This window comes from Gopherus flavomarginatus, chromosome 14, assembly GCF_025201925.1.
Source record: "Gopherus flavomarginatus isolate rGopFla2 chromosome 14, rGopFla2.mat.asm, whole genome shotgun sequence".
Taxonomy (NCBI): domain Eukaryota; kingdom Metazoa; phylum Chordata; order Testudines; family Testudinidae; genus Gopherus; species Gopherus flavomarginatus.
The window spans coordinates 41,057,618-41,080,450 of NC_066630.1; the positions used below are offsets into that span (position 1 = coordinate 41,057,618).

At 47.8% G+C, this 22,833-nt stretch overlaps 1 protein-coding gene across 4 annotated transcripts in view; it reads right to left on the minus strand.

Moving 5' to 3' along the window:
• Positions 1 to 22,833, minus strand: part of VAC14 (VAC14 component of PIKFYVE complex) — a 206,250-nt gene that overhangs the window by 76,989 nt on the left and 106,428 nt on the right. For all 4 annotated transcript variants that reach the window (XR_007769263.1, XR_007769264.1, XM_050922365.1 and 1 more), the window contains one exon: positions 16,576 to 16,708. Coding sequence is in view for 2 of the 4 variants with exons in the window: in XM_050922365.1 (XP_050778322.1) it covers positions 16,576 to 16,708 (133 nt within the window). In the remaining 2 variants the exon portion in view is untranslated. The remainder of the gene's footprint in view (positions 1 to 16,575; positions 16,709 to 22,833) is intronic.

A 22,833-nucleotide genomic window follows, 5' to 3' on the forward strand; every position in this document is an offset into this window, starting at 1 on the left:
CAATTCCCCCACTAATGCAGTCCACGCAGCGTGTGCTGGGGGCTAGGAAAACTACTGGGAAGAACTGCCCCCACCCTCATCTCCTTACCAAGGACACGCAAATAGGAATGCTGCCCTTTACAGAACTTCTGGCATATTTCGCAAGGGTTCTTTCTTCTAGCCAGCACTTCCTCTTCCTCTCCTCCACACACTCACCAAATTTAATTAATCCCAGCCCATTGCAGTGATGTTGATCACATGTGTTTTCCATTTTTCTCAAGAAAAAGACATCCAGTTCTTACAGGCAGCTTGGAGTAATCTGGGTCACAGAGCAACTTGAGCATGTAGGACAGTTAGCTAATTTCAACCGCACTCTGGAGGTATTTTTAAACGGACACAGTCACAATTCCCTGGGCACTATTGAGAGAGGGGGCGTTGGAGGCTCCGCTTTCGTTCCCCTACTTACACTCCTCTCAGAGTCTGCCAGTGGTGGCACCTGTCCCAAAGCTCCAGAGGTTGGGCATGGAGGTCTCCCAGTTTCAGTCATTGCTATGGACCAGGGGAGCCCTATAATGAAGGTTCTCCTATGCAGCGACGCTGGGCTCCTGGGGCAGGAAGGTTAGACAGTCACTGCTTGTTTCCAGCTTCCTAAATACAGGCGCCTGGTGCAAGCTCTAACCCCTGTAGAAATCTCTCCCCGTACCCTCGGCTTGCAGGTCTGGTTGGCTTCATATACACAGTAAATTTCTTACGCTACTGGCCTGCCCCCCTGTGCTCATGAAGCTTTTGCTGTGTGTAAGCAACCGTACTCAGCTGCAGTCCAGTTGTAAGAGTCCAGCTCTACAATGCACCGGGGTTCACGTAGGATATTGCAGAGATGAGAACACAACGACACTTTGGGGCTCCGAGTGACCCTGCAGGAGGAAAGAAGCCAAACTGACTGCATGGCCGACACAAGCCAAAGCCTTCTCGGGGTTCTCCAGAAATAATCTGCCAGCATCCATGCCACATATTAAACCCCCAACAGTAAGCACCGCAGCCCCTACACGCAAAGGAAGTGATACATAAAACTGCCGAGACACCAGAGCACCTGTGCCATCAGTTGCTGAGCCCATTGCATCATGGGAAGTGGGATCATTCTTACAAAAATTAATTCCGGTCACAAATTAACCTAACCCATCAAACTCTGAGAGGCTCCATCAAAGACACCTCCCTGCAGACTCAGAACAGCACGTGCACCAGCAGCAGGAGCTCAGTCCTGACGGTGCCACTTAATGAACACTGCTCTTCGTCCTCAGCTACCAGGGCTAGAGTTCAGCGCATGCAGAGGGAAGAGCTGGGATGGGGGCCGCTGGAGGAGAGACATATGGCAGGATAATTTGCAGGGGCAGGGAGAGAGGGGGATGGAACGATATCAGCTGACTGACTCCTGGTCAGCTACCATAATAAATTGGACATGATGATTAACAGGAACATCCATTCATTGCCAGAACTGACCAGTTCAGCAAAGCTGCAGTCCCTCAATTACTGCTTGAAAGGCAGGAGTTTTTTCACGTCATCTTGCAGAGCAATTAAAAATGAATCCAATTTTCAACTACATCAGTGCAACGCACGGATTACCACCAATTCCCCTGCCAAGTCAAAGGAAACCGAACAGGCCACCGAGTGCACTAATGACTCTTACATAAAGTGCACTTATGAAAATTAGTGTCATGCTGACCAACAAAGGGGGTGAAGAATGCAGAAGACGACAGACTTGGCAACTGAATTGACCATCATGCAGGTCTAAACTAGTGGTGGGCCTGGCCCAAGACTCTGCATCCAAACACCCCGGGACCTATGGGAACATTCGTGTTTGAACTTGGTGGCTTGGCCCTTTAAGTTGACTCCCTGCCTCTGCCCCAATGCACTCACAGTTTTCAACTGCCCTGAATTCAGACCGCACATTCCTAGCTCAGACTTTGTCCATCCTGCCACCCCCTGCCCTGTCCTGCAGGGAAGTCAGAGCTCAAAGTACATTTCTGGCTGCACACTGCACCATTCGGAGCCCCACAGTTCACTGAACTAAATTACACTGGGGTTGAGGATTTTTTTTAAAGGAAAAAAGATAAAAATAAAACTCTCCAGTTACTCCTTCCTGCAAGGCAACAGGGGCGGTGGGGGAGAATGCACAGTTCATTAAAGCAAAAAGGGCAGTCGGCCAGAGAGCATCTTGGCAGGCAGCGCAGAGCATTTTCACAGACTTTCTTGCTTCCCAGCACAGAAGCAACCCTTGTAAAGATCACAGCTGTTTGGATTATGCCTGAGTTCATATCACAGTTTATCAAAGAGGCTAGGGTTTTTTATTTTTTTTTCGCTTTGCCTAGTACAAGTGGAACAGTTCACATGAAAACAAACCCAGGTTTTGTTCTGCATGCATTACCACGGAGGGTGGGAAAGAGGAGGAAGAAACATGGGCCTCGTTGGAGGGATTTTCAGTGAAAGGGTTCCTGGGGTCTCTGAAAAATGCGTTGCTGTGCACAGGGCTGGAAGGGTTGACATAGCCTAACTCAGAAGACTAGGTTACAGCAGGTCAAATCTCTGGAAATCTATCGCATGTCATGAGTTTGATGTTCTCAACCTAAAATTCCAGTGGGATTTGAAGTGCATCCCCAAATGGCCAAACAAATCAACAAGTGGCAGAGCATTCCGCAGTGCGGGCAGCAGCAGCGGGACAGAACAGATGTGTCTGTGGAGAGCTGTGCACATCCATGGCTGCTGCTGACCTGGGAGAGCTGCATGAGGGAGAGAGGACTGGAAGCGCAGGTGGGGCTGAAGGGCATGGCCAGAGCTTCCCACAAGGAAGCAATACTGGTAATAGTCATCCCTAGACCCCAGTTCGTTCCAATGCACGAGGATTCTGCATTCTTTCCAGTATCATAGACGGGCCCACACCACAGGGGTCCAATGCAGATCTGTTTCCCCAGAATCTGAGGAGTTTCGATTTGGGCGCCCTCTCTATGCATGGGGCACACTAAGATTCTGAACTTGCTACATACTGAGTTACTCTGTGTGACATCTGCCCGCCCCTCCCTGAGCTTTGGGGGTAATGACCGCTCGAGCTCCTTAAACACAAGGGGATGCAGCCTGTTACAACTGGCACAAGAAAATCCCAGGGGAATTCTCCCTTTATCCAGCCTGAAGAGTCAGCAAAAGCCTCTAACTCAGGGGTAGGCAACCTATGGCACATGTGCCAAAGGTAGCACACAAGATGATTTTCAGTGGCACTCACACTGCCCGGGGCCTGGCCACCGGTCCGGGGGGCTCTGCAATTTAATTTAATTTTAAATGAAGCTTCTTAAACATTTTTAAAACCTTATTTACTTTACATACAACAATAGTTTAGTTACATATATAGACTTATTGAAAGAGACCTTCTAAAACGTTTAAAATGTATTACTGACACGCGAAACCTGAAATTAGAGTGACAAAATGAAGACTTGGCACAGCACTTCTGAAGGGTTGCCGACCCCTGCTCTAACTCAAACAAAAACTCCTGCCTTTGCCAGCTAGTTTTCAGGGGCTCTTGTCCACGTTGCAGCGCCATGGCTCTTCCTGGCCATGCTCACCAGAGCACAGAGAGCACGGGTATGGGAAAGCTCTGCAGACAGAACGAAAAACAATTTAACTCATGGCTTAGGGGGAAAAGCCCCTCTGCTCCATCCTGCCTCTGCCCAGCAAGCATCGGATGTTTTTCTACCATAGAAGCCAGTTGCTTCTGAACACCTCTGCCCCACCCCCGCCCCATTTTTTAAACACAACATCTTGGTTAACAGGTTTGGTCAACTTGTCAATCTAAGGCCTGGTCTACACGGAAGCTGGGTGTCCCACACCGCAGGCAAGTGCCCACCACACCTCTTCCTCCGGCGTGTGTGGGGCTCCAACAAGGGACAGCTTCCGAGCACACCGACTGGCTCGTGCCCCCGGGTGAGCCGGGCAGGGCAACGCCTACTTTGAGGAGCCTGCTGGTGTTCAGGTGTGAGCCAAGGGCCCAGGTCTCCATGCCCAGCAACACGTTTTGGTGCTAAGGGGGCTCGACCAGCAGAAACTTAAGGACTTTAGGTGTCTACATCCAAAATTTTGATCCCAAAACCCAGCACAGCGGTGGCTTGACCCCCTTCGTGCATCTAGCCCTGAGTGACTTGCCCAAGGTTACAAAGCAAGTGTGGCAGAGCAAGAAACTGAACCTCCCCGACCCACCAGTTATGCAAGAACTCAGTCTTCTGACACTGTGCCCTGAAGAGGGGAACTTTGTCTGCTGATTATGTGTTCCCAGAGGCCCCAGCTGGAAAAGAGAGTGACTTACAGCTGTTAAGAACAAACTTCTGGCCACAGAAAAAAGCTCAGTGACGCTTCAAAGACTGATCGCCTGCTAGAGCCCTTGCACAACGTGGGGTGATCTCTGGTAAATCTATTAGCATGCGTGTAGGTCAGGGGTCAGCAACCTTTGAGAAGTGGTGTGCCAAGTCTTCACTAATTTAAGGTTTCGTGTGCCAGTAATATCTTGTACATTTACAGGGGCCGGTGGATGGAACCCCAGACCTGCCGTGCAGGCGGCAGACAAAGCCCCAGGCCGGCAGTGGGCAGAGCTGCTCAGCCTGCTGCCAGTCTAGGGTTCCGTCCACCAGCCCGTCAGGTGGGGTCCTGGCCTCCAGCCCCGTTCAGCCCACTGCCGGCCTGTGGGTCTGTTCACGAACAAGGTCAGCTCCCAGACTGCTGCACTGGGCAGCACAGTATGGGGAGAAGGTGACCACCCTCTGTGGAGAAAGAAGGGGTTCAGGACTATTTAGAAAAGCTGGACGAGCACAAGTCCATGGTGCCGGATGCACTGCATCTGAGGGTGCTAAAGGAGTTAGCAGATGTGATTACAGAGCCATTGGCCATTATCTTTGAAAACTCATGGCGAACAGGGGAGGTCCTGGATGTCTGGAAAAAGGCTAATGTAGTGCCCATCTTTAAAAAAGGGAAGGAGGAGGATCCGGGGAACTACAGGCCAGTCAGCTTCACCTCAGTCACTGGAAAAATCAAGGAGCAGGTCCTCGAGGAATCAATTCTGAAGCACTTAGAGGAGAGGAAAGTGTTCAGGAACAGTCAGCATGGATTCACCAAGGGCAAGTCATGCCTGACTAACGTAATTGCCTTCTATGAGGAGATAACTGGATCTGTGGATGAGGGGAAAGCAGTGGACATGTTTTTCCTTGACTTTAGCAAAGCTTTTGATACGGTCTCCCACAGTGTTCCTGCCGGCAAGTTAAAGAAGTATGGGCTGGATGAATGGACTATAAGGTGGATAGAAAGCTGGCTAGATCGTCGGGCTCAGTGGGTAGTGATCAACGGTTCCGTGTCTAGTTGGCAGCCAGTATCAAGCGGAGTGCCCCAAGGATCGGTCCTGGGGCCGGTTTTGTTCAATATCTTCATTAATAATCTAGATCGGTGTTTTTCAAACTGGGGTCGCCGCTTGTATAGGGAAAGCCCCTGGCGGGCCGGGCCAGGCAGGTTTGTTTACCTGCCCCGTCCGCAGGTCTGGACGATCACGGCTCCCACTGGCAACAGTTCGCTGCTGCAGGCCAATGGGGGCTGCTGGAAGCGATGGCCAGTAAGTCCCTCGGCCCATGCTGCTTCCAGCACCTCCCGTTGGCCTGGAGCAGCGAACTGTGGCCAGTGGGAGCCGCGATCGGCCAGACCTGCGGAAGGGGCAGGTAAACAAACCGGCCCGGTCCACCAGGGGCTTTCCCTACACAAGCGGTGACCCCAGTTTGAGAAACACCGCTCTAGAGCAGGGGTCGGCAACTTTCAGAAGTGGTGTGCCGAGTCTTCATTTATTCACTCTGATTTAAGGTTTCGTGTGCCAGTCATACATTGAAATGTTTGTAGAAGGTTTCTTTCTATAAGTCTATAATATGTAACTAAACTATTGTTGTATGTAAAGTAAATTAAGGTTTTTAAAACATTTAAAAAGCTTCATTTAAAATTAAATTAAAATGCGGATCAGTGGCCAGGACCCAGGCAGTGCGGGTGCCACTAAAAATCATCTTGCGTGCTGCCTTTGGCACGTGTGCCATAGGTTGCCTACCCCTGATCTAGAGGATGCTGTGGACTGCACCTTCAGCAAGTTTGCAGATGACACTAAACTGGGAGGAGTGGTAGATACGCGGGAGGGTAGGGATAGGATACAGAGGGAACTAGACAAATTAGAGGACTGGGCCCAAAGAAAATCAGATGAGGTTCATCAAGGACAAGGGCAGAGTCCTGCACTTAGGACAGAAGAATCCCATGCACTGCTACAGACTAGGGATCGAGTGGCTAGGCAGCAGTTCTGCAGAAAAGGACCTAGGAGTTACAGTGGACGAGAAGCTGGATATGAGTCAACAGTGTGCCCTTGTTGCCAAGAAGGCAAACGGCATTTTGGGCTGTATAAGTAGGGGCATTGCCAGCAGATCGAGGGATGTGATCATTCCCCTCTTTTCGACATTGGTGAGGCCTCATCTGGAGTCCTGTGTCCAGTTTTGGGCCCCACACAAGAAGGAAGTGGAAAAATTGGAAAGAGTCCAGTGGAAGGCAACAAAAATGATTAGGGGGCTGGAGCACATGACTTATGAGGAGAGGCTGAAGGAACTGGGATTATTTAGTCTGCAGAAGAGAAGAGTGAGGAGGGATTTGACAGCAGCCTTCAACTACCTGAAAGGGGGGCTCCAAAGAGGATGGATCTAGACAGTTCTCAGGGGTGGCAGATGACAGAACAAGGAGTAATGGTCTCAAAAGTTGCAGTGGAGGAGGTTTAGGTTGGATATTAGGAAAAATTTTCACTAGGAAGCACTGGAATGGGTTACCTGGAGAGGTGATAGTGGAATCTCCTTCCTTAGAGGTTTTTAAGGTCAGGCTTGACAAAAGCCCTGGCTGGGATGATTTAGTTGGGGTTGGTCCTGCTTTGAGCAGGGGGTTGGACTAGATACCTCCTGAGGTCCATTCCAGCCCTGATATTCTATGATCCCAGCTGGCAGCAGAGTGCCACTAAAAATCAGCTCACATGCTGCCTTTGGCACATGTGCTGCAGGTTGCCAACCCCTAGTGTAGGTTATTTTATTATTGTAATTTGTTTTCTCTGTACTGCTTTCACCTTATGACTAAGTGTGCTACCTTATACCTACAGGCAATTACACCATTTATAGCCTCTGAGGGAATCCCGTCTAGGCAGTCTGACTTGCTGGGGAACTTGCAGTATAGACAAGGAGCTTTGCAGCCTAGAAAAACTTCCATCAGGAGAGAGAGAGATGTACGTCTCCACCCAAGAGGCGATGGCTGAGATCTGAATTCCTATTGGTATCTTCACTTCCTGTCCTCAGCTGCTGCAGCACATGGTGGAGGAAGGCAGTCATCCCCGAGGAGAGTATCGAGCTGAAGCTTGAAAAGGGCTTTGGGCTCCTTTGGGAGCAGAGGCACTTTGCAGAGGGGAATTTTATTGAACCTGCAAAACTGGCATCTGTGAAGAGCTCCAACAATGTGGGTAAATGGGCCCTTTCCCCACAGGCAGGCAAACTGCCGAATCAGGAGCCATCTCTTGACCTAGTGGGTCACTGCTGATAAGTACATAGGAGCCACTAGAGCGTCTAGATTTAACACACTAACAAACCTGGTTAACATCAAGTATGCCAAACAGAACAGGGCAAGCACTCCCAAACCCACTGAAATGCAGAGAAAGGTTCACTTCTCCACACAGCAACACCCCCAGATGGGCTCTGAGCAAGAGAACCGCTGTGTACATGGGGTAAGACATGCCCCTGAGGTTTTTACTGGAGCAGATGACTGCACTGCAGCCCTGAGAACATGGTGCCTTAAGGCGTGCCCATTAGAGCAACGTCCTACCTACGATGCTTTAGTGAAAGCATGGATGAACTTCCAGGAGCCATTTGCTGCCCAGAAGCCCACCTGACTCTTTGTCTGATGAGCTTTAGTGGCAAGGGATTTCATCTTGTTTTTATGGTTCAAGAATAGCTGGATGGATCCAGGGGGAAATGCGATGCTTTGGAAGCTGCTTTGCATTTTTGTGCTGCTACGAACCATCTCAGCAAGCCAGTAGTTGAATATGAATATTTTGTTCTTGCTTAATGGCACAGCCCACAGCTAGTGAGTGCAGGACTCTTTCCTTGCCACGTGTCAGGCTAGGGCAGAGGGAGGCAGGGTCGATCTCTCCTAGTTAGCCTGAAGGCTGGTATTTCTCAGGGCCACTTTCACACACTGGATGGCAATGAGAAGCAGTGAGCAAAAGGCTGTTGTGACTCCTACACCTCTCGCCGGGGCAACAAAAGCAGCCCCTTGAAATGTAAGAAAGTCTAGCAGCAGAGTGTCTGTGGGTTCAGAGGGAGAGAGGCAGTGTCTTGAGCACTAGACTGAGTTTCTGAGGTGCAGTAATCCCACAGGGTTTGGGCTTAGGGTGCTCAAATGCCAAAAGAAAACATCTGGATGAGATCCCACAGGGAAGCCATCCATCTGCTGAGACAGATGCTTGTCCAGGTGAAAAGGTGACCCACCAAGGACTCTATGAAGTTTGGTGTTTGCCCTTTGCTTCTGTAGGGTTATAAAGGCTGTCTGAAAGGGCTCGTCTTCCCCAAGGATGGGGCTGTATAAAGAAATATCAGGAATTTCAGTCACGTGTTCCCTGGAGGAAGATGAGTGGCTACTGGGAGCAGCCAGTCCTGCAGGGAAGCAGTGAGGGTGCTGAGTCTTGAATAAAATGGCCTCTCTCAAGCGTTCTTTAGACCTTGGAGACAAGTACGAGCGAATGCTGATTACAGCTCCCCCCCCCCCCCCCCCCCCCCCCCCCCCCCCCCCCCCCCCCCCCCCCCCCCCCCCCCCCCCAAATGCTCGGCTTTCATTCCCTTCTCTGCTGGAGTCAAATTCACTCACTCTACAGTCAGTGCAAGTGGGGCCCACACCAGACTTCTTCCCATGGAAGAGTTCTCTCCTTTGCTGTCACTGGGCCAGCCCCAGCGCTGGTAATGACAGGTACTGCTAGTGCAGACAGGGTGCGGCGTAACAGCCTACATTTTAACCACACATCTACTAAGGCGACTGTGCTTGGGATTTCCTCCCTGCTGGAGCCAGCCATGAGTTCTCACTCACCAACATTTGAATGAAAACTGGCCCTCCCCGTGCCACTTTCCCCTTTCGTCGCTGGAGGGAGGGAGAGGCAAGGGGGATTTTTTTTTTTTTGGAACTAAAACCCAAAGTACAGACAATTTTGGAACAAACTGTTCTGAAGTGTCCTGTGAGCCAGCTCTGATTTTCAGCCAGCTCCGCCTCCAGGTCGTCTCTGGCCCCTCGGGCCAGGCACATCTGTCATGCTGGCTAGCACAAGCCTGGGCGAGGCCTGCCTCGCTCTGGCAGTGTTTAATTGGGGGGATTGGCCTCTAGGGTCGCGCTGAGCAGCAGTGGAAGGATCGGGCTTCCTTGAAGGCCTTGTGGCAGCTAGCCAGCCTTGGACTTGAGGTGGCACAGAGCAAAGCGGGGCATGCTCAGGTGGCAGCAGAGGGGATGTCTGAGCCCACCAGCACTCGATGTAGTGGGAACATGGCCAACATGGAGGGTATTTCTGTGGCTCCTGCCAGACGTTAGCAGAGAACGTCCTGGTTGTAAGGCAAGAGGCTTCACTAAACTGCAGCCTGCTGATCTGATCTCACACCTTTCAGGCACACAGGGGCCCCAGAGCAGATGAAAAGCTCCTCTTACTGCATTTCCTTTCCCCAGACCCCTTCTGAAGAAAGCAGGACGCTAAGGAGAGCTTCACGGAGGGGGAGGGGAGACTGAGTTCTGTGTATTCCTGCAGCAATGCCCCCTTCTGTCAGGAGGGGGGTTAGGGACAGGCCTGTAAGGTACCCATAGAGGGGAAGCCATTAGCAGAAGGATGGGGAAGTGGAGCCACACAGTGCAGAAATGGAAAGGTAGCAATATTACTATTCTGTGTCCGCGGTGACTGTTCAGTTCTCCAGGGCTGATTTCCTCAGTCTCTCAAGGTCACAGGAAGCCAGGGCATAATGTGACTGAGCAGTACCCACCCTGGTTTGCTGCTAGGTCCAGGACCCAGGCACGATACCCGTCCTCTGGCCAGAAAGAAGGAAAGACCCTCCGTCAGAAGTGAATGCCAACATCACTCCAGAGACTGTCCTGCAGAAGATGCTTTGCATTTGTGACTTGCCAGAAATTCATTTGCCTCTAGGATCACTGAAGAACTACCCACCCGAGTCACATTCCCTGAACTTCATACACACAACATATCTTCAGCCTCCTGGGGAAAATGAAGACTTAGCAGAAAAGAGGTGAAAGTCTTCCATAATCATCAGCTACAAGGGGCCATTGCTGAGCCCCAGAGAGGGGTTAGGAAATAAACTATGATCATTCCAGACATTGCCTGGCAGCCTCCATCTGACCCTTTGGACTTCCTCTAGTGTGGCCAGTGTTGTCTGAGCTTGGAAAAGAGGGGAGAGTCACTGCTTTGTTTTCTGAAGCTTTCTATCCCATAATTCCTTGTCAACTCATGTTATTCTTCAGCCAGAAATATTCTTCTAAGTGTAACCATTTTGTTCGCATTCTCTGGTCCCAAGCCAGGTTCCAAGAGCGTACAGCAAGTCACTGAAATGCACCTTGAGCAACACTTCGTTTTAGCTGTACCTGGGGGTGCAGGCAATCAAAGCAGACAGAATCTGTGCCCTGTGTGGGGGATAAGGAATAAAAAGAAAGGAAAAAGGCTGGAGCCTTATGGTTAATTTGGGGTGCAACACGCACTTGTCTCTAATAATGGGGTTTGTTCTTTGGTGGCTACCTGGAGATTAATTAAGAAGATGATTGTTGAGACACACGATCAATATAAACAAAATCTTAGAACTTGAAAAACAAGATAAGAACAGCAGCAGAATCTGCATGTCTACTTACCAATCTGTGGGCTCAGGGTTACCCTTAAGGCAGGGCTGGGCAAACTATGGCCTGCGGGCTGGATTTGGCCCGCCAGACATTTTAATCTGGCCCCCGAGCTCCCGCTGGAGAGCAGGGTCTGGGGCTTGTTCCGCTCCGGCGCTCCAGCTGGGGACCAGTGTCGGGGCTGCTCCACACAGCTCCCAGAAGCAGTGGCATGGCTCCCCTCCAGCTCCTACACATAGGGGCACCCAGGAGTTGCAGGGGCAGTGTCTGTGGACGGGGAAACGTGCAGAGCCACCTGGCCACGCCTCCACATAGGAGGCAGAGAAGGGACATGCCACTGCTTCTAGGAGCTGCTTGAGGTATGCACCACGCAGAACCTGCACCTCTGAGCCTCCCCTCACGCCCCAAGCCCCGACCCAGCCCTAATCCCCCTCCTGCTCTCCAAACCCCTCGATCCTAGCCCAGAGCCCCCTCCCATGCCCTCCTCATTTCTGGCCCCAGACCAGATCCTGCACCACCAAACAGAGCCCTCACCCTCTCCCCAATTTTGTGAGCATTCATGGCCCGCCATACAATTTCTATTCACAGATGTGGCCCTTGGGCCAAAAAGTTTGCCCACCCCTGCCTTAAGGTGAGATTAAACATTAAGGTTGCCACCACCCTGCTATCCTGAGATCCTGCCATGGGTTGGGAATGAGTCCCCATTTATGCCCCTATTCTCTTACAGAGACCTATTTCTGAGACCCTATGGCCCCTTGTTCATACTTGCCATTTCTGCTACCCATGGTTGGGGTTCCGACAATTGCCGTAAGCATTTGCGCAGACAGAAGGCTCTCTACACAATGCGGTCAGGGAACTCAGGCTAAAAGGCTTTACAGTCTTACAGTTTGTCACAAAATAGATATTGTTAAATCTTATGACCCAAGGTTACTTGCTAATGCTAACTTACTGCTAACCATTGCTACCACTGGGCCTCGAGCTGAATTCTACGCTTCAGCCTCACTGCCAAACCCATTTGAAAACAATCTTAAAGTTTCTTTGCTTATTCCTATTTGCATCAGAGCATTTTCATCTACACTGGTTTAGAAAGCATCTTAACTCCTTCTAAGATACGATTATTTCACCGATCACCTGAGCTCAGGCCATGGGTTAGAGGTCAACAGGATAGTAATGGGGACACCATTCTGCGTTCTTCTGTTAATGATTCACTTGTGGGAACTACTTTGTTTATCCTTATAACCCAGTGCCCATTAGCAAGAAAGAGAAACTGTTAGGACGTCAGTGATTGTCCAACACCTGCACATCACATTCTCCGGTACCAACTTACCACCCTGCCTTCACCCTAGAATCAGCCTGGCATCTGCAGGACGTTAGCACGTTATGCAGTGGCAGGCAGGCTTGCTCAGTGAGTACAGAACTGGACTGCGGTGTTAGCCAACACACATGTATTGCACAGCACATTAATATATATGACACACCAGCTTACCATTGTGCAGCTGATATTAATCTTGGTATGTATAGTGTTGGGACATTAGGCAAACGGAATTGTATTGTGCTCTTCCCACAATTCTGTTCACTCATGCTAAGTATCCCACAACACTTTGCAAAAGTGAACTCAGCTTTAGCACTAGCAAATATAAAACCTGTCAAGACAAGATACGTTCATTCTGTGTCTCAGTACAGGTTGGGATGTGCCTCCACAGCACAACGAGAACTTGGAACGTGAAACCCAAAACAAAAAAGGTAAGGAAGGAATAGGCGGGTAAAGAAAAACAAGGTAAAGAGCTGATTGGTGGATTTCAGTCTTAGGAGACGAATAGAGAGAGCTCTCCACTACCAATATTGCCAGTCTGAATGCTTACTTTGGAGCACACCTTCTGTGCAGGATGAACTGAAACTGCAAGAGAACGGCTTCCCACGAGGATTGGAAAAGTATTAACTTGTTGCTTTCTGTATTGTAAAGATTTGTCATTAGACAATAAAATTGGCTAACCACTCAAACTACATCGAAGATTTCCAAAGTGTCCTCACTTCCATTTGAAATTTTGTAGGGGTCTGCAAATGAAGGAAGATTGAAAAACCACTGGGCGAAGGCTTGGTTATCGGTTTCTTGAACATTTTTAATATCAAACTACAATTATAGTCAAGCAACTGGCTCTACTTAAGAAAATAGTTGGAACAAATACACTGAAGACAATCTGAAAAGATTGCACTGAAGATAGCACCAGTGGTTCCTATGATCTGTGGGTCTTGGTGACAACAGAACAAATACTGACAGTCCAGTAAACTGTCCTGTGATGGGTTAGATCACAAAAACCCCCTTGGGAGCTGCCACCTGATGTGCCAGGACTACTTCTGCCTCTGCTTTCCCTGCCAGCTTGGGACTCCAGCACCCTGTCTTGTTGAGCCAGACGCGCCTGTCTGCTCCAATACAGACCCATGGTCTGAACCCCGTGCCTCAAAGCTGCAGACTTAACTGAAAGCAGCTTACCGAAGTGTTCTTGCCTTTAACACTCAGATGCCCAACTCCCAGTGGAGTCTAAACGCAAATAAATACCTTTTACCCTGTATAAAGCGTATACAAGGTAAACTCAAATTGTTCACCCTCTAAAACACCGATGGAAAGATATGCACAGCTGTTGCCTCCCCCCCCCCAGTATGAATACATATTCTGGGTTAATTAATAAGTAAAAAGTGATTTTACTAAATCCTACTTTCTGTATTTAAGTGGTTCCAGTAGTAACAGATAGAACAAAGTGAATTACCAAGTAAAATAAAATAAAACACACAAACCTGCAGCGTGGGGCATGGGCATGCTGGTGGATTCTCTGCAGCTTGAGGTCTTCAAACCACAATTTTAAGACTTCAATAACTCAGGCATAGGTTAGGGGTTTGTTATAGAAGTGGATGCATAGGGTTCTGTGGCCTGCTTTGTGCAGGGGGTCGGACTAGATGATCACATTGGTCCTTTCTGACCCTAGAATCTATGAATCTAAACCTAATACAGTAATACAACTGAATACAGGTCAAATCTCACCCTTAGAAATGTTTCCGTAAGTTTCTTTTCTCAGACTAGACTCCTTCCTAGTCTGGGCACAGTCCTTTCCCCAGTACAACCCTTGTTGCAGCTCAGCGGTAGCTAGGGGATTCCTCATGATGGCTGCCGCTTTGTTCTGTTCCACTCACTTATATATCTTTTGCATAAGGCGGGAATCCTTTGTCCCTCTGGGTTCACACCCCTCCTCACTGGAAAAGCACCAGGCTAAAGATGGATTCCAGTTCAGGTGACATGATCACAAGTCACTGTAAGACTTCAAGCCTTCATTCCTCCCAGCCTGACTCACAGGAAGACCTGGCTGCAAACAGAGCCATCCACAGTCAATTGTCCTGGTTGATGGGAGCCATCAAGATTCCAAACCACCATTAATGGCCCACACTTTGCATAATTACAATAGGCCCTCAGAGTTACATTTCATGTTTCCAGTTTTAGATACAAGAGAGATACATTTAAAGAAACAGGATGACCCCACCCAGTAGATTATAAGCTTTGTAATGATACCTTACAAGAGACCTTTTGCATGAAGCATATTTCAGTTACATTATATTCATTCATTAGCAATAATTTTATAAAATCATATAGAGTGCAACGTCATATCTCCCTCCTCCTCTTTTCTCACTTGCTTTAAACCAGTGAAAGTTAATACTAGCATTGAAACTGTCCATATTAAGCTCAAGAATTAACACTTCCTGAGATCAATGGGGCAGTTCATATCTTTCCAAGCTATTGCATCATGCTGCGTGCAGACTCAGGGAGTCATCATTGTATCGGTTACGAGAGTCACATTGTGAACATATTCTTCATAGCCATTAGGGCTGGAGACTTCATTTCTCTGTTAATTGGAAGGCTGGATTCTGGAGCCACAAGTCAGCATGAAAAGCACTGGTGCGTTAAACTGCCATGGCTTGGCCCAATTTCATCTCTGTTGGCAAACAGCACAGCAAGCCCAGCTGCAGGAACCTTTGGTCCCCATGCCATTTGCCCCACGCAAAATAGCCCAGCTGACCGTAGTTCAGAGGAATGTCTGGCAGGAAATTGTACAGCCCTCAAACCAGAATGAGACCCAGGCATAGTTCTCTACTGTGCCATGGCCCTCTAATCAGAAACCGGACCATTCTGCCGCTCCCTCTCAAGCACTGTGCACACAGGCCATGGCCTTGTGTTCCCATTTGCAGAAGGCATGGAAGAGAGAAAGCATTTGCTGTTACAAAAATCCCTCATAGTATAAACGTCTACAGGAGAAGGCCATTAGCACATGCCAACCTAGGCTTTGGGAAATGAGTTTCTCCTGTGATTCCTGAGATCAGACACTTAGCAGAACTGACGTGTAACATAAGCGTGGAGTGGGGGATATACTGGGAGAGGTGAAAAAAAATCTTACAGACCTTCCCCCTGCTGGGGAAAAAGAGTGATGGCACTCGTGCCCCACCCACAATCTCCGTGTACATGGATGTTTCATTGCTAATTGTTTTAGTAGGAATATTTAACACAGATCTAATGGCAACTTCAAACCCTAACTCCCCCTTGAAATGAATGGAGGAACTCTTTCCTCTCCTTTGTTGTTTCAGGCTGTCTGCAGACTCAGGCAGACATCGCTGCTGTTAGACACACCTTGAAGGTTTTCTTTGCAGACATAAGGGTTCGGCATGCACGTGCAGCATGCTAACTAGTGCTGCAGCCTCTGATCACTACACTCCTTGTAAGCGACATGGTTAATACTTAACCCTGGACCTTTCGCAATTATTCCATCCATCCAGTCTGCCTCTGACCTCCTCTTGCCCTGCAAGAGGGAGTTCCATGGAATTCAATATCCATGCTCATTCGGTGCCCAGTTCAAGCATACCTCAATGATGCTACACAACTGGGCTCTACCCCCATTGAATTTCCCCTTTGCCTCCCCTGTGACCTTCACATTGATTCTTTCTGAGCAAGCACAGTAGAATTTGCTGCCCCCACCCCAGATCCGGTGTGTTAAGGATACATACTGCCAGCAGTCTGTCACAAAGCATGTTTTTCCAGTATCCACCACTTAATCACAGCTCCTTGGAAACAGAAATCAAACCACACAGGGGACCAAGACACCGATCCCACAGTTCCGTTTGCCTTCCCAGTTCAAAGCTCGCTCTTAAAGTGACCAGTTTTCCCAGGCGGTGCCAACTGCTGAGTGTACACATCTCACTGCCAATGCTCTGAACAGATTATCAATGCACACAAATACTGCATCACACTGTACCCTGCATCAGCTGAAGAAAGAGGGTCCACAGACCCACAGAATAGCCTGTTTCACACTCCCACTGTTTTGTTAGTTTCTCAGCAAGATAGGATCTGAAATAAGAGCTTAATTAGGAAATATTTAACCTCAGGGGATAGGAGTGAAAAATATGGTGTCTCAACATGTGAAAAATTAATTCATTTGCTTTAAAATCATCAACTGCAATGACTGGCAAACAAAGACGGCTTGCAGAGAGGTCTTTGACCACAAAGAACCAGGCAAGTGTTAGCTAAAATGCCACATACCACCTAGAAGGAAGATGTTCTTAGCCTAAGCTATGGTCTGAGAAAGACAGAGAGAAATATGGTGTTCTGACCTGATGATGAATGCTCCTCTGGTCTCCAGCAGCTTCCGCTCACTGCTGAATCTCTTGAGGAGGTTGATCATGAATTTGTAGAAGTAGGAGTTCATGGTGGGGGTGGAGGGGGAGCACTCCATGCCTTTCATACCTGGAGGGGGAAGGAGAGCAAGTTACAGAACACAGTCACAAGTACAGCTGTCTTTGAATTGTAATTCTGTCCATGTGACATGCATTGACTCTTCTGGCATGAACCTGTCAGGGTGGGGGAAGGAGAGTGGCAGTGAGAGTCAGGTAGAGGATTTAAGGCAAGATCCAATGGTCTTTCCTTGAAGTACTTATCTATATAGCTTATTTCCATAAATGCCTGGTACCTTTATACCAAGATAACCGCATCCACACAGGAGGTTACATAGATTTACGTGGGTCAGTTTCTAAACAGATATAGTTAAATCGATGCAAAAACTATGCACAGACCAGCTCACCATGTAGTCTAAACTTTATCTTTACTATGATTCTACACACCAGTACATATACCCCTCTGCCCCACCCACGCACTGCCACTTTGAATAGATAGTTCATTCAAGTAGCTGAGCCAGGGCTTCGCGCAGGAACTGAATTAACGAAGATATTCCTTGTGCTGCTGATTTCATTTCTTTAAGTTCTCCTTCAGGAAGTTTCACGCCGGGGTCTGGCACTAGTGAACACAGCTCAAGTTGCAGCATTTGGTGATCACAAAGTGTAATCTTAAGAACTACTAACTAGCAAGCCCGAACTGAATGCTGACTTACAAGTGCCTTTATTAAGGACTTTTTCTTTTCCTCTTTACAGGGAATTTGTTGGGAGACAGGTAGGTGTGTCGGGAAACGTGCATCAGAAAGATACTTTCATTTGGTGATCAAAAGCAAAGAGGTTAGTAGTGAGCATAGAGGCAGTGCAGCCCAGTGGATAGTGCACCTCATGTTGGGCTCTGCCCTTAACCTGCTGAGACAGGCTCTCCGGGGCAAATACTGTCTTTTACTGAGTGTCTGTATAGCTCTTAACACACTGGGCCTCAATCTCTATTTGGGGCTTTAGATGTTACTACTATAATTTATTAGCATTATAAAGTTATTACCATGGGCACCATTACTTTACAAGCCTATGGATCTGAGGGTTTTTATACACTTGAGAGAATTAGAAGCCTCAATTCACATAGCCTAATCTCACTGAGAGACAAGTGATAAGTTGATAAGATACTATTTGCATGTTAATTGAACTGTGTAAGGGTGTTGGCATGCCAGTTAGCTGGAGAGGCGTGAAAAATGCACTTCCAAGTTCAAGATACCCAGACAGACAATGTTTAAGACAATTTCACCCCAGAAACAGAAACTTCACCCTCACAGAAGTTGTCCAATAACGACTGCTTTCAAGTGATGGAACTAAGGTATCTACTTCATTTATTTAATTACTAGTAGAAGTAATTAGGAAGAATTGCTGTGAGAGAGGGAGAGATCCATAATGATACAGCTAGGGCACTGCTAAAGAGCCCATCCAGAGAGGAGTAAAGTCTTCGGTACTTCTCAATAGATCGAGTGATAACTTAGAGTTTGATTTTTTTTAATCCATTTGTACTGAGCTGGGAGTTGGTTATCAGGCCATGGTGTATCCAATTAAAAGCACAGTGAAAAGTAAGACTGAAAATTTACTGAATGGTGTCTTGCTGGGCCAGCATGGTCTCCATGCCAGTGATCCAGATTTTGGCACAAGTGGGTAATGTTCAGCCTCCCAGCTGGCACAAGCTAAACACTTACAAATTCCAGGGGGAAATGAAATGGGACATCAACATGGCTGGGATGTGCAGAGGAATCAGGCATCGATTCCCACTGAATTTCACCCATTCCCTTAGGGGGCTTTGAAATCCCAGCCCATGCTCTTAAATAACCTTGAATGGCCAGCTCCCAGAAAGCAAGTGCTAACCACAGCAGTGTATTCCCTCTCAGCTGCAGGTAAGATAATCCAGATAAAAAACAAACTAGATTGCCAAAACAAAAGATTCCAGTACAAAGGTGCATGTGTTCAAGTGAATACATTAACCAGAGCTGAAATATATCCATACCCTCCACATAGCCAGTACAGCTGTTCCTCATTGTTCACAGGAGATTCAAAATAGAAACACTTCAGATGCTACCATATGCGGCAGCCCATCTTTAAACACAGCGTGTCACCCCAGTGCTCTGCAGACCGCACTGAGTAGCTGTTCGTTACCGGATCCAAATTAGAGTCCCAGCAGCAGCAGTCAAAGCTTTAAATGGGTAGAGCACCCTGTGACAGGCATGGCAAGTCCCTGCAATATCCTGGACAAGCCTTATTGAATGATGTTTGCATATCATTGTGGGCCAGGGATTGTATATAATTCCATGGGGTGGGGGGCCTGCAATCCTCCAGGAGCTAAGGACTGTGGGGTTGAGGTGACTGGGCAAATTCATGCAGGGTGTAACACCTCTGGAGAGGCTATATATTTTGGTTCAGAGTGGATTCTCACAGAGCAACAAAGAAAGGACTTTTGGATAAATAGCTTGAGTTTTAACCGACACAGGGCCAGCTTTCAGATCCAGCAAATGGACTGGACCTTCTGTCTAAAGGGGGCCCCAATCATTTCTGGGAGGGTTTGGAAGGACTTGAGCTATTCATGGGGGGTGCTTGGTTGAATTAAGAGCTGTCATGAACTTGGGGCCACAGAAAATGCCTTGGTGGGGTTTGAAGGATGATCACCTGCCAGAGCCCTTGCTGGAGTTAGGTGATCTCTGGCAAGCTAATTAACATGTATGTAAATTCTTTTATTGTTGTAATATCTTTTGTCTAATGCTTTCACCTTAAGAATAAATGTGCTTGCTTAGAAAATCTGGGTGGTACCTTATACCTATGGGAAATTATGCTGTTTATAGCCTCCAAAGAGAAGGCAAAGCTGGCCTGCTAAGACAGTCTCACTTACTGGAGAACCCACGAGGAGGCAGGGAGCTGTACAGCCTGGAAAAAAACAGGTCAGGATGGAGACAGACATGTGTTTCAGCACCAGAGAGGTTGATAGTTGGGGATCTGGAAGCTTGAAAGTGGATGCCTTCCATCCACTGAGGCAGCATTTTCCCCAACCATACTCCATTCCCATCAGGCCCTCATCTCTTCACCTGCTCAGGCAGAAATTTGGACTACGACCCTTCTTAGAGGAGGCCTCTCTCTCCTCATGACCATGTCTGCTGAGTTCCTCCAGCACTCCAGAATGGACGGTGTCAAGGACACAACGAGCCTTTGCTGGGAAGTGGTCTCTCTCAGCAGCAGGCCCCCAGATACAAGGCTCCCTTCCACAAGAAAGGAACAAACTATGATCTGCTCTTTGACTCTCAATGCAAGGCCCACCGACGTCTTAGCATTGCGTATCGCTAGGCTGATCTATTTAATGCAGCCTTCTCGAGATTATCTCGTTTTATTGCACCACCGTGTGTGCTGTTCTTCATGCTGTCCTTGTAGTGCTTTCTGGGGCAGCCTTGATTCCCGTGTCCTTGTGCCAATTCTCCACAGAAAATTTTTCTGGGGAGTCGATGTTCAGGCATCCGAATGATGTGTCCAACCCAGCATAGCTGGGCTTTTATCAGCAAGGTCTTGATGCTTGTGGCACTTGACGTTTGGAGAACACCCAGGTTGGTAATTTTGTCTTGCCAGCGCTTCCCCATAATGGCGCAGAGACCGCATATGGAAGGCCTCTAGCTGTTTGATATGTCATTTGTATGGTGGCCAGGTTGCACAGCTGTGAGCACAGAAGCATTGTAATGTTTTATTCTGGTGAGAGGGTTTTGTTGTGGGATTGCAGGACTTGGTTGCTAGTGACTGAGAAACTCCCTCCCCATGTCGCAGCAAAATTTGAGATCAAGAAGGAATGGTTCTCTCATGGTACATTGCATACGGCTGAGCTCTCACACAAGCATCACCATCAAGCATTTTCCCTTCATCTGCATTCTGCAGAGCCACTGAGATCCAAATACTGGCCCAGTTTTAACCCTAGGAATCCAAGGAAGGTAGGGTGTAACAGAGCCTCCAGGGGAAGAGCATCCAAAATGCTGATCAGGAGGGAGAAGGGAAGAAGCACCTATGTGCAGTTAGGCTAAACATACCACTTTCAGGAGCAAGCTGCTGCTGTAGGAAGTCCATGATTACATGGAGAAAAAGGGGAAGTTATCTCCCATTTTGGAGGTGGGGAAGCAGAGGTACCTTGCCACCTATCAAGGTCTTTCAGTGCTTAATTATGTGTTTAACCAAAACTGCACTGGATTTTTCTCAGCAACATAAACTTATGCAAAAAAAGGTCAATAGCTATAGAATATATCAACCATAATTTTGGACAAAAGAGCTATCCCAGCTTCACCTTCTTTCTCGCAGAGGGAGAAATATAAAGATGCCAGGTTGGGAACAAAGGCAAACTTTGAAAAATGTAGCATTACAACTGTACAGGGCCAAAGAGCTGAAAAGACCTCGCATTCTTCTCTTGAACCTTTTCAATGAAAAAGGTCCATTTGACAATAAATAGCAAGAGACTCCTTGTGTCTAGGAGCACTGTGACTGAATCAGAAAGGGAAGGGCACTCTCACTTTACACACTGGTGGAACAGATGGGTACTGAACAACAGCACATTCCCCTTAGAGAATATCTTGAGCTTACTCGGGTAGAGCACTGTTGGATCAATACCTTCCTTCCATGCTCCCTTTAATTCTTGGTAGCCCTCTCTGGGGGGCTTCATTCGGAAAGCTGTAGGGTTTTCTGACAGGCATTGTATAAGCTCTGTACATGAAGATCATTTTCACAATTAGATTTCAGAGACTTACAGGTTCAGTTGTCTCTTCTATCTCCTTTGCGGTGGAGCATCATTGCATCCTAAGTATTCCCAGCCAGCAATCAGCCACATGCCTCTCTAAGATGTCTTTAAATACTGCCATAAAGTTAAACCATTGGAGTTCTTCTTGCCAGCTCCTTATTTCATTAGCTTCCCTGCCTCTCATTTTTAGTCCCCTCCCCAGGCCACCTTGCTGAGCTTAGCTCTACAGCGAACCCCAAACATGCAGCAGCCTATTCATGTTTATTATTTGTATTTCCAGAGCACCTAGGAGCCCTAGTCACAAATTAGGACCCACTGTGCAAGGCGCTGCACAAACAGAGGACAGTCCCTGCCCCAAGGGTCTTACAATCTAAGTGGACTACAAGATGGCCATAGCTCCACAGCCAGAGAAGACATCCCATAGAGCTGAAAACAACCTACGTGCCATAAGATTTCATTTAGTTTCAGGTACGTTCCTTCATCCTGCAAACCAAAGATCAAACATTTTCCAGCCTGAATTATGTATCAATTTAGAGGCACTGCAATTGAAGCAGATTGAATAGTGTTTTCACAGAGGTATGTTTTCAGGAGAAGTGTCACCTGTCTCCAGAGTTCTCAAACCCTCTGAACATCTGTTTTGCATGAAGGTGAGTCCCCACGACGACAGAGTTCACAAGCTTTGTATATGGAGAGCTTCATGGACCTATAAGATTGCTACATGGAAACAAGATGTGAGCTAACAAGGTTAGAGAAGACAAAGCCATATCCCCACAGAATTACGCACCTACCACACAAGATCTCATTCATATTATGGTTTCAGTGCTATTTTAACTCCAGGGCCTTCCCACTCACCTTCTGTCACCGCAAGGTACTTGCACATTTTAGAGCAATAATATCCTAGGATCAGCACTCAAGTATTTATATGAAGATGCGTGAGACACAGGCGGGAAGAGGTGTTAAGAAAACTGTGGATTAATTAATTGAAGTTTACACTATTTCCTTTTTTTTTTTTTTTTTTTTTTTTTTTTTTTTAAGCCTAGACTTTGCAGACTTGTAACCTGCCAGATTGGCTGCTAACTTACTGATCATGATGCAGACAAAGATCACAAGCGCTTCGCTGCTCTTTGGTGGGAGTGTGGGTAGCTGTGTGAAAAACCATCTCTGCTCATACGCGCTGCAAACACCAGCCCTAGAGCTTGGCTTCAGTGGCATTAATTAGAGCAAACGGGAACATCCAATGTTCCTGTGGACCACAATGAAAAGTGCAGGCATTTAACATGGGTGCAGACCCTGTACTCTTCTCCTCTCTCCCAAAGCTTGGCTGAGAAGTCTCCCTGGGACACAGTAAAATCCTAAATCTTCTCTTGACATAGTTCCTAAATGGGATCCAAGAAAAATGCCAGACCTTTCCCCAGAGAGCGGAAGCATCT